This window comes from Lissotriton vulgaris, chromosome 12, assembly GCF_964263255.1.
Source record: "Lissotriton vulgaris chromosome 12, aLisVul1.2, whole genome shotgun sequence".
Classification (NCBI taxonomy): domain Eukaryota; kingdom Metazoa; phylum Chordata; class Amphibia; order Caudata; family Salamandridae; genus Lissotriton; species Lissotriton vulgaris.
Genome location: NC_141700.1, coordinates 87,794,585 through 87,806,799, shown reverse-complemented (window position 1 = coordinate 87,806,799; position 12,215 = coordinate 87,794,585). Strand labels below are relative to the sequence as shown.

Below are 12,215 nucleotides of genomic sequence, written 5' to 3'. Positions count from 1 at the left end.
TAACTAACTAAACCGTTTCAGTTACATTAAAATATGTTAACACATAAAGTTCCAATTGTGCCCACATGTGAAAACAGGATGGTGCATACAAAATAGCGTTCAGCAAAGGTTATATATATATATATATATATATATATATATATATATATATATCTATATATATCTATATATATATATCAAAGGAAATGTTTTATTGTAGATGTTTTTCCTGCATTGGCTTCACACTGTGTGTATTATGTTGACATTTGTGTACTGTGTATATATCTACTATCATCGGTCCGTCCGTGTGCCTCGAAGGCATGGAAAAAAGGGCGGAACTCATGTCATCATGCTGGCGTGGGCCTAATATGGTGTCTGTGACGTCAGCGGAGTTGCGCGCGATGCCGTGCCTCTATGGCGTCGGCGCGAAGCTATGAAAGAATTTCCGAATGTTGCTGACACAAGGGGATATTCACAAGGTGAGGAATCCACAGGCAGATACTGTACCAGAAAAAGCGTTACCAAAGGTAAGTAACTTGTTCTTCTCAGCTCGTAGCATTGTTTCAAATAACCTGGCATTTAGAGTAGTTCAATCAGATACAGAACTTAGGGGATAATCTGTCGGGTGGAGAACACAAGTGGAAGATAAATCCACAGGTCCTTCACATTACCCCAGTATTGGAACTTTCATAGATTCCCATGCTTTGTATAATTCCCCGTCGTCGGAATGGGCGCCTCGGTAAATAAAAAAAATAACATAATCATAGAAACAAAAGAGAAAAATAGGCCTCATCTCATTTTGTAGCATATCACCCTCTTTGTGTAAAAGAGCCCAAACTTTAGACTCCCACAGATTATGTATTCCCCACCCCCAGAACACAAACATGCTGAAAGATTACTCGCAGGGATCCACACCCACAGAACGTGGGAATTGCACTGTAGACAAACATTTGCTTACACTTTCCTACACTGCCTCTGATCCCCTCTGTATTGTGCACGTTGAAGCAGACTTACATGTCACACTAGTAGCACCAATGTGGGCAAGGCAGGCCTGGTACTTGGTGCTTCTAGAAATATCATTCCACCCACACAATAACCTGCCCTACAGAGCATATGGAGCCGTATTATGTTTTGGCGTGGTTGCATTATTGGCATTGTTTGCCCCCGATGCCTCTTTGAAAAGGTGCGCTGGGTGCAAACCCTACCAATGCGCCCCATGGGATCAGCGCATTTATGTGAAAACAGAGCAGCTGCAACATGTTCTCACAGTGCAGGCAGGACCCGCCTGCACTTTCAGGGTTTAGAGATCCCCTTGCAGGCGGGTGCCGTCATTGACTGCACCTGCCTGCAAGGGGATGTCTGGGGGGTTTATGGGACCCAGTTTTTCCCCTTGCTGAGGCCTGTTCTCAGGAGGCGCACTGACAGTGCGCCACCTTTTCAATGCGCATTGTCAGTGCGCCTCCTGAGGGCTTATCTGACTCTGTGCCCGCCTCTGTAATATGGTGCGGGCGCAGCGTCAAAGGAATTCCCTCATTTGCATAGGGCACACCCCTATGCAAATGAGGGAACACCCTCTGTTGATAGTGCTGGCGCTATAAATGCGCCAGCGCTATCGGTATTATAGAAGGGCACCCACAAGCGTCTACGTCCCCCTTCTATAATACCAAAATGCCCCGGGGGCGCACAAAGTGCTCGTTGCGCCCCCCAGGGCATCTTATGTAATACGGGCCCTGGTCTACACAGACATCCAAACGTCAAGGAAATTCCGAGTATCTGAAGTTTAGGTACCTCCGAGTACATGATGAGAAGTATTTTGTTCATTAACTGTATAAACAGAACCCATAAAGCCTCAGTGCATTGGCATACACATCCATTCGACTACAGCAGTAGCTACTTGCATACAGATCAGACAACGTAGATCTCTGTTCAAAATTCCAGTTATCAAGGTATATATCCTGGGAATACGGTCGCTCCCCACGCTGCTCCCCGCCCCGCCTGCAGCCTGGTATCGTAGTGCATCACCGCCTGACTGCTGTTATTGCCGGATTAATTTGCACATTTCCATAGTAGCGCTAGACTGCCTTAATTGTTTATTCATTTTATACATTCTTACATCGTAGCGCTAGATTGCCTTGATTGTGTATGCATTGAAATCATTTTTAGATCGTAGCGCTAGATTGCCAAAGTGCGCTGTTAGTACAGTTTCATTTGTGCTGCGCTGCCTGTAGATTTTGAGGTGTGCCTGATTGTACCGGTGACACTGCCATTTGCATCGCATTTGCTTACTGTTTCGCTTTAGGCTGCCTGCCATTTTGTTGTTGTTGTTGTGCCTCCCTGCCCGGGTCTCCACCCCGCTCCCGCCTCCCAGCTGCTCCTCCCTCGCCCTCCACTTCCCTCTTATGACAGATGCTTTTGCGTGCAGCGTTCACGCGCAGCGGTCGCGCCCATTGCGCGCCAAAGGTAAGCCCGTCAGCGCCTGGACCAGGCCCAGCGCCAGACCCCCTGCTCCCCGCAAATCCCATACCGCCCGCTTTACTTATGACGCCGCTACCCTCTCAGCCCTTAACCCCGGCCGACTTCCAAACTGCTACCATGCCGCCCCAGGTCGCCTGCCACTCCTGCAAGTTCGACTGCATCAGGACCCACACCAAATCCACTAACTCCAAACAGAGCTCCGACACTAACCATCTAAAGTGCATCCTGATCAACACCCGCTCAGTCCACAGACACTCCATTGAACTTTGGAACCTACTCGACTCTACATTGCCGGACGTCGCCTTCCTCACAGAAACATGGATGAACGCCTCATCGGCGCCCGACATCGCCATAGCCATCCCGGACACCTACAAGATCATCCGAAAAGACCGCACCAACCAGCCATCGTCCATAAGAACACCATCCGCATCACGACCAGTTTCGGCGACCACCTCGCTTCCGCCGAACACCTCCACTTCCAGATTCACACCGACCACAAAACCACACTCGGAGGCACCCTCATCTACAGACCGCCAGGACCCCGCACACAATTCAGCGAAGACATCGCTGACTTAATCAGCCCACATGCCCTCCTCTCCGAGAATTACATTCTACTGGGAGACCTCAACTTTCACCTGGAAAAGAACAACGACAGCAACACCTCCACCCTTCTGGATAACCTGGCCAATCTAGGACTCAAACAACTCGTAGACACCCCCCACCCACTACGCCGGACACATGCTCGATCCTATCTTCACCTCCAGCAAGCACATCTCCTTCGATCACACCACAGCACTCCATTTGACGGACCACAGCTGCGTTCACTTAAACTACAAAAAGTCCACGACCCACAACCCCCCACTACCTATTCCGCGAAGAAATTGGAACAAAATCACCACCGAACAACTCTTCACATCGCTTCGCCAAAACCCCCCCCCCCCACCAAATCATCGGACCCAAACCAAGCAGCCACTAACCTCACCCAATGGATCACCCAGAGTGCTGACGAACTTGCACCCTTGAAAAACCATCTAATCAAGCAAGGTAGCAAAAAAGCCCCCTGGTTCAACGATGACCTTAAGAAATCCAAGAAGCTCTGTCGTACTCTCGAGAGAGCCTGGAGAAGTCAAGTCAAAGTCAAGTCAAAAAAATTTGTATAGCGCACTACATACCCAGAGGGTTTCAAGGCGCTTAGGGAGGGGAGGAGGATTATTTATCAAATATCCACGTTTTAAGCAGCTTTCTGAACGCTAGGTGGTTCTGGGTGAGGCGAAGGTAAGCGGGGAGTGAGTTCCATGTTTTAGCAGCCAGGTATGAAAAGGATCTGCCTCCCATGGTGGTCTTGTTGATGCGAGGTACAGTGGCGAAGGCTTGGCTGGAAGAGCTGAGTTGGCGGGAGGGGGTGTAGAAGGACAGTCGAGAGTTGAGGCAATCTGGTCCGATGTCGTAGAGTGATTTGTGTGCGTGGGTAAGCAGTCGGAAAGTAATCCTCTTATTGACCGGTAGCCAGTGGAGGTCTTTAAGGTGACCAGAGATGTGTTCGTTGCGTGGGATGTCTAATATGAGCCTGGCTGAGGCGTTTTGTATTCGTTGTAGTTTCTTCTGGAGTTTAGCGGTGGTACCTGCGTAGAGGGTGTTTCCGTAGTCCAGTCGGCTCGTTACTAGAGCGTGGGTGACTGTTTTCCTTGTTTCGGAGGGGATCCAGCGAAATGTTTTTCTGAGCATGCGAAGAATGTTAAAGCAGGAAGAGGATACGGCGCTGACTTGTCTGTTCATTGAGAGTGAGGAATCCAGGATGACGCCAAGGTTCCGTGCGTGGTCTGTCGGGATGGGTGCTTTTCCGAGGGCTTCCGGCCACCAGGAGTCGTCCCATGCAGAGGGGGATGTACCTAAGATGAGGACTTCTGTTTTGTCTGAGTTCAGTTTCAGACGGCTTTGTTTCATCCATTCGGCGACTTCTTTCATTCCTTCGTGTAAGTTAGTTTTGGCGGTGCTGGGGTCCTTGGTGAGAGAGAGGATCAGTTGAGTGTCATCCGCGTAAGAGATGATGTTGAGATTGTGTTGGCGAGCGATGGCCGCAAGGGGGCTCATGTATACGTTGAAAAGGGTGGGGCTGAGTGAGGATCCTTGAGGTACGCCGCAGATGACTTCAGAGGCCTCGGACTTGATGAGGACTTTGTTGGCTTCGAGGAAGGCGGCGAGCTGGTTGTTGACGGCTTTCTCGATGACTTTGGCCGGGAATGGAAGAAGTGAGATGGGGCGGTAGTTTTTGAGTTCGGTGGGGTCTGCTGTTGGTTTTTTCAGAAGGGCGGTGAGTTCAGCGTGTTTCCAGTCTTCCGGGAAGGTGGCGGAGTTGAAGGAGCAGTTGATGACGTCTCGGAGGTGCGGTGCTATGACGGAGTCTGCTTTGTTGAAGATGTGGTGAGGGCAAGGGTCTGTGGGGGATCCAGAGTGGATGGAATTCATCAGGCGGATGGTGTCCTCAGTGGAGATTGGGTTCCAGGCGTTAAGGGTGTTTCCGGGGGGGAGATGGTCAGCAGATGGTAGGGTGGGTTGGCTTCCGGGTTGGTTGTCAAAGCTATTGTGGATGTCAGCGATCTTGTTGTGGAAAAAAGAGGCTAGGGAGTCGCAGAGGGTTTGAGAGGGGGTGATGTCGTTGGAGTTGGCCGAGGGGTTGGAAAATTCCTTGACGATGTTGAAAAGTTCCTTGCTGTTGTGGGCGTTGTTGTCAAGTCGATCCTTGAATGCTGTTTTCTTGGCTTTTCGGATCAGTTGGTGGTGAGTGCGGGTGGCGCTTTTGAAGGCGTCCTTGTTGCTGGTGGATGGGTCTTTTTTCCAGGCCTTTTCAAGGGAGCGGCATAGTTTCTTGGATTTCTTGAGATCATCGTTGAACCCAACCACCGATAACCTAGCCACCTTCAAGAACGCCACCCGCAAACACCACCAACTAATCAGATTCACCAAGATATCAGCATTCAAGGATCGACTTCACAACAATGCCCAAAACAGCAAGGAACTATTAAACATCGTCAAAGAATTCACTAACCCCACCACCGGCACCAACGACATCTCTCCGTCCCAAGACCTCTGCAACTCTCTATCCTCATTCTTCCACAACAAAATCGCCGAAATACATAACCGCTTTGAAAACCAGGCCGAAGATCTGTCCACTCCACCCATCTCCGATCCAACACCGTCCTCTAACAACCTTTGCGCCTGGAACCCAATCTCCACCGAAGACACCATCCGCCTGATGAACTCCATCCACTCAGGATCGCCAACCGACCCATGTCCCCACCACATTTTCAACAAAGCAGACTCCATCATCGCACCCCATCTCCGCAATGTCATCAATTGCTCCTTCAACTCCGCTACCGTCCCGGAAATCTGGAAACATGCCGAACTCAGCGCCCTTCTGAAGAAACCCACAGCAGACCCCACCGAACTTAAGAACTACCGCCCCATCTCACTCCTCCCATTCCCCGCCAAAGTCATTGAGAAAGCAGTCAATAGCCAGCTAGCCGCCTTCCTCGAATCCAACAAATCCCTCGACCCTTCACAGTCCGGCTTCCGAGCCAAACACAGCACCGAAACCGCTCTCATCGCAGCAACAGACGACATCCGGATACTACTGGACAACGGAGAAACAGTTGCCCTCATCCTACTTGACCTCTCCGCAGCCTTCGACACAGTCTGTCATAGCACCCTCATACAACGACTCAGCAACGTCGGAATACAAGGAAAAGCACTGGAATGGATCATATCGTTCCTCGCCGGAAGAACCCAGAGTCCGCCTCCCCCCCCTTCAAATCAGAGGCCACCGAAGTCATCTGCGGCGTACCACAAGGATCATCACTCAGTCCCACCCTCTTCAACGTATACATGAGTCCCCTCGCATCCATCGCACGCCAACAGAACCTCAACATCATCTCCTACGCAGACAGCCAGCTGATCCTCTCCCTCACCAAAGACCCGAACACCGCCAAAACCAACGTACACGAAGGAATGAAAGAAGTAGCCGAGTGGATGAAGAACAGCTGTTTAAAACTGAACTCTGACAAAACGGAAGTCCTCATCCCCCTCAGCCTGGGATGACTCTTGGTGGCCACCAGCCCTGTGAACCGCACCCACACCAACGGATCACGCACGCAACCTGGGCTTCATCCTGGACTCCTCCCTCTCGATGACCAGACAAGCCAACAAGCCAATGACGTCTCATCATCCTGCTTCAACATCCTACGCATGCTCAAAAAAGTCTTCCGCTGGATCCCCACTGAAACAAGAAAGACAGTCACCCACGCACTGGTCACCAGCCGGCTGGATTACGGAAACACCCTCTACGCCGGAACCACAGCCAAACTACAGAAAAAACTCCAACGCATCCAAAACGCATCAGCCAGACTCATACTGGACATCCCTCGTCAAGCTCACATTTCCAACCACCTGAAAGATCTCCACTGGCTCCCCGTCAAAAAGAGAATAACGTTCCGTCTCCTCACCCACGCACACAAAGCCCTCTATGACGTAGGACCCGAATGCCTCAATACAAGACTGTCCTTCTACACCCCCACCCGCCAACTTCGATTTCCAATCAAGCCCTCGCCGCAATTCCGCGCATCCACAGATCCACCATGTGGGGAAGATCCTTCTCCTACTTAGCGGCCAAGACCTGGAATTCTCTCCCCACCCACCTCCGTCTTACTCAAAACCACCTCTCCTTCAGAAAGCAACTATAAACTTGGATATTCGATAAGTAAATGCACCCGCCTCCCCAAGCGCCTTGAGACCCTCTGGGTGAGTAGTGCGCTATATAAATTTCTGAACTTGAACTTCGTTCCCCACAAGGAACCTCTGTATTATCCTCACCAAGAATCAAAAGGGAATTGGTTCCCTTCTGTGGTTCCTGAATTAAAGCGCCAAACGCTTTGAGGAGTAAGACACCAAAAACATTTCTGATCTCAATAATGTATATCTTGACATGTTCCACAATTATCTCCACTAAACATAATTTTCATTAAAATCAAATTTATTAAAAACTTAGTCAAAAAACAGCATCATATATGATCAACAGTTTTGCATGTAAAAACAGTCACAATACATTGACATTGCACACATATATATTCACAATAGTTAAAATAGCCAAGTTGTCGACGCGTTTCGGTGTTTAAGATTGATGATACACCTTCCTCAGGACTACAATCAAATTTCTTCAATTCAATTCGCAGTATTTAATTTGCGTTGTCAGTCTCAATCCTGGGGATAGATAAATCTTATCCACTCTTATATTTCTGCTTTGTTCCTTTAAAAGACTTTGTATTTTATAGTAGGAGCCTTGGGGTTTTATTTTCTTGTGTTGATATCAACCAAATGGAAATTTTTTCTTTGTCCACTGTTAATAATCAAGCTGGTTCCTTAAAGTAACTCTATAGCTGGTAGTAGGAGTGTTTGATTTCATTCGTTATATGGAAGACTCAGGTCACATCTCGGATTGGCGTCTTTTCCACTTCTAGCTCTTGCTTTAATATGAAGGAGATGACGTTCTTCTTTTTTAAAATTGAAGAGGGTTCCTTTTATCTCCGTGGTTTAAGCTCCTCGCCGCCTGCCTGGTAACCCGGTCTCCAGCGCTTCAATTTTAAAAAAGAAGAACGTCATCTCCTTCATATTAAAGCAAGAGCTAGAAGTGGAAAAGACGCCAATCCGAGATGTACCCTGAGTCTTCCATATAACGAATGAAATCAAACGCATTTACTGGTATCATTCAGTGGGTATGCATTCTGCATAAGGCTCAACTTGGGCAAACTCAGCTTAAAGCTTAATTTCCATATTGCGTGTTACCCACCACATTCAAGACCGTGCAGGGCTTTATAGTGTATGCACAGCATGTGATCCACAGCAACACTTGCTACAAACCAAAAATGTTCATCTGTGAATATTGGTTCATAGATTGTAATTGTATAGATGAGCCTTCCCCTGTTGTATGCTTATGCCATGTCGTTCTCACATAAATTCATTCATAATGGACCTGTACACAGTTAATGCACTGCTTTGTGTTACTCCACTTGATTCATGCTCGTTCGGTGGTGAGGGGGGGCATCTGAAGTGGAGAAGTTGTCCTGTTGTATTTTGGGCTTCAGGGAGGAGTCATACAATTTCTTGGCCCAACAAAAAGTTTGAAGAAAAAACTTGCAGAGTGGAACAGTACATGGCTGGATTGTGCAGAGCATTGTAATCTCCAGCAGTACAAGCTACAAACTGATTGTTACAGGATAACTGCCTTCTTCCATCGTTTCCTTTAAACCCTTTTCATGTAATTGAATATAGTAAAGGAGCACTTTGGGAGCATCATGAAGAGTCCCAGATTGTTACATTTTGCAAATGTGTTCTCGTTTTCATATTGGAACCACAGTGAGCAAAGCAATTAATGCTTGCATCTCACAGTATTTCCTTCAAACTCTTACCCTCATGTAAGTGTTATGCACCAATGTCGTGCTTAGTTAATAGGGCCTAAAACAAAGCAGCAGTGGTTAAAGCCAATTCCAACCTCACATTCACTTCATTTGAAAAGTACTTGATGACCAAAAAAGGATTTTCTTTGTGTGAAGTCTTGTGTTGAGTGCAGCGATAGCAGTGGGTATATAGGAATGCCATGACTATTCAGCTGGGTAACTGAAACAAAGGGTGGGAGGAGATGGACAAGAAGTGATCGGAAGGAGAAAAGACTTGAGCAGCTAAGGTTTAGTGATCCTCAATCTTCAGCAAATTATGTTGGAGTTAATTCTAACCTTTATCACCAACATAGAAAAATAGTCCCAGTACAATCTTCGTGTGCCTGGGGACTGAAGGTTGACAGGAATTCAAAGTCCAGAATGCTAGAAAGTTTGTGCAGTTGAGTGGCTTTCTGGATAAATAGTGATGCAATTGCATTGAGCAAGACTTTTTTTACATTGATTACATTTATGAGTTGTGAGCCAGCGAGAGAAATGAGTGAGATTCAACTAACTCCCTTGATTGAAAGTAATTCTGAACTATTTAATTCTTTTGAAGCTAAAGTGCATGCACAGTGGGGCACTCGTCTGTAGGTTGAATGCTGTAAGCTTTTTCCTTTTTCTTTAAAGCAGGAGAGGTTAAGTTGTGATAAAGCACATGCATTTTGGTGGGCCATGATTTCTCCAAGAACCTGACCTTGAACCTCTAATTAATAATAATAATAAAGGGGTTTCTAAAGCGCCTGGTGACGCCATCACGGCGTATCCCCGCGCTGTGGAGCGAGAGTCAAGAGGGCAGAGGCATCCATCCCTAGAGGGCAAACAGATGTGTTTTTAAAAGTTTCCGGAACATAGTTTCAGTTTTGGCTAGTCTGATCACAGCAGGAAGGCTGTTCCACTGGGTGGCTGCCAGCACCCGAAAGGAGCGGCAGTACTGACGGTACCAATACTACCTCTTCTGTGATACTGCTGTTTGTGCGTCCTCGCTCATAAGTCGTTTAGATCTCTTTTCTACTCATTGGTATTTAAAAAAAAATATTTTCTACTCATTGGCGTTTTAAAAAAAATATTATTTTCAATTGTGTGAAATGTATCTTTTTGTTTTGATAGGTTTTCCCCTATGGGAGTAGATCACATGAGTGGAATATCTAACGTAAATGTACCAGGAAGTACAGCTGGCTGGTGCATCTTCATCTACAACCTTGGCCAAGATGCTGATGAGGGAATCTTATGGCAGATGTTTGGTCCATTTGGCGCAGTCACCAATGTGAAGGTTATTCGTGATTTCAACACCAACAAGTGCAAAGGCTTTGGTTTTGTGACCATGACAAACTATGACGAAGCTGCAATGGCAATAGCCAGTCTGAATGGCTATCGCCTGGGAGAGAAAATTTTACAGGTTTCCTTCAAAACCAGCAAATCTCACAAATAACCTGCTCGTCCATTTTGTACTGAAGAATTAAGATTGACATAAGTTGGATAATTTTTGTTAGTGTAAAACTCATTTTGCGCCAATTTTCACGTGTTTGTCTTAGTCTAAATGAAAAGTGAAAAGGTTTTTTATACTCTGGGATGCAACTTACATGTTCAAATGTTTGCGAAATCCCACAACTTTAGACCAATTTTAATTTCCTTAAGTTATTTACTTTAAGTATGAAAAATGAAATGAGTAGATCACATAAATTATACCATATTGATGGTGGTAAAAATACGCATGCTTTAACTTATAAGACTTCTTAGGTTGATCCATGGAACATTGCGTTTTTCAGAAACTAGAAAAGTTTTTGTTACTTAAATAGAACTTGCTATTCTGGCATATTCTGTTCTAGTTTTTCCTTCTCTATACCTTGAAAAGTCTTTGCATCACCAAGAATTCAATTGGCTGTTAATTGCTTTCTCAGTAGTGGTCTCAGAAGATGCTTTGGCTTTCTAAAAAGAAGGGTCATGTAAGAAGCAGCATGCCAGTTTAATTTTTTCTTAATCACTCATTGAATGACGTAGGTTACTCTAAGCGTAAACATCCTACCTGTCATAAGTTTTAAAATATTTTCATTATCCCATTTTTTGGAAGGGGAGGACCAAAGTTTCTTTGAAACTCCGTTAAGGTTCCATATCACAATTTGAACTATACAAAGTGTGATATTTTGATTCCTAATCCGACTGAGCTGTCTCTGCCCAGCGGCTGCAAACAGTAGTTTTCTATCAGATACCCAACACTTCAAGATATGTCACGGTTTCAGAGATCAAAAATAGTTTGAATTCATAAGAATAGTTCCATTTTGTAAAATGTAAAAAACTTCATGAACATTTGAGCATTGTGTCACTCGCATCCCTTGTGAGCTCTAGTTTTCTATTTTAATAGCTTTTTGTTTTGATAATGTTTTACCTATGATACATTCTGAACTTTCAAGTTATTAACCAAAATATTTGATTTGTAGATATGAAAAATAATCCCCTAAATTTTCTGCAGATTGCCTTGAATTTTGAGTTATTCTGTTTGTTAATTTTCTTTTGCTTTTTTGTGTTTGTTTTTGTTCGTTTTACTTTTGCATTTAAGACCATTAAATTTGATTTTGTTTTGCTCAAATTTTGTTTTCGTTTTTTATTTTAAATTATTATTTTTTAGTAGGTTCTCCAAAAACTACTTGATTGCCTTTGAAGGGTTGCATTCACTTTCTTTCTGGAATAGCAACTAAGATTTATCCAGCTTGATCGCTCTGAATATGCATGTTAGACATGACCTTTCTATCCAGAGGCATCTAAAAACAGCTGGGAACTCAAACAATTTAATACACATCAGCAATATGTAGAAAAATCAGTTTCACTCATGTCACATCAAGTGAATTCTTTCTCCCAAAAAATCACTTTTTTTCCTCCATATTACCAATTTATATTTTGAAGCGAACATGGATTTAGATTTGGTTCAAGCCGTTCGCAAGTTTTAATTGTCAGTTTTGTGCACTTTAATAACAAATGGTCAGCTGCATTGATTATAACCAGGCCATTGAGATTTTAGCAGGAAACACAGCACCACGTTACTGAATTATGTTGTTGTTAGACAAATTGTGGCGTGTTCCAAGGCCTATTTACCTAATTACTTTTACGTTTCTTCAAACATATTAATTGAAACTACTGCTTTGATGAATGAAGGCTTCTTACATAAAAACTTCACACATTAAGCAAATATACTTTTCCAACTCCTATTCTCAGTGGACACACAGGACCACTTATTAGTACGTTCCTGTTTACCTCTCCTGATAAAGCAGTTTATCTGAA

At 45.1% G+C, this 12,215-nt stretch overlaps 1 protein-coding gene across 8 annotated transcripts in view; it reads left to right on the top strand.

The window, feature by feature from the left end:
* Positions 1–11,526, top strand: part of ELAVL1 (ELAV like RNA binding protein 1) — a 96,013-nt gene extending 84,487 nt beyond the window's left edge. For all 8 annotated transcript variants that reach the window (XM_086947298.1, XM_086947294.1, XM_086947296.1 and 5 more), the window contains one exon: positions 10,050–11,526. In XM_086947298.1, the coding sequence (XP_086803424.1) occupies positions 10,050–10,371 (322 nt within the window). In that variant the 3' untranslated portion in view covers positions 10,372–11,526. The remainder of the gene's footprint in view (positions 1–10,049) is intronic.
* The last annotated feature ends 689 nt before the right edge of the window (positions 11,527–12,215 follow it).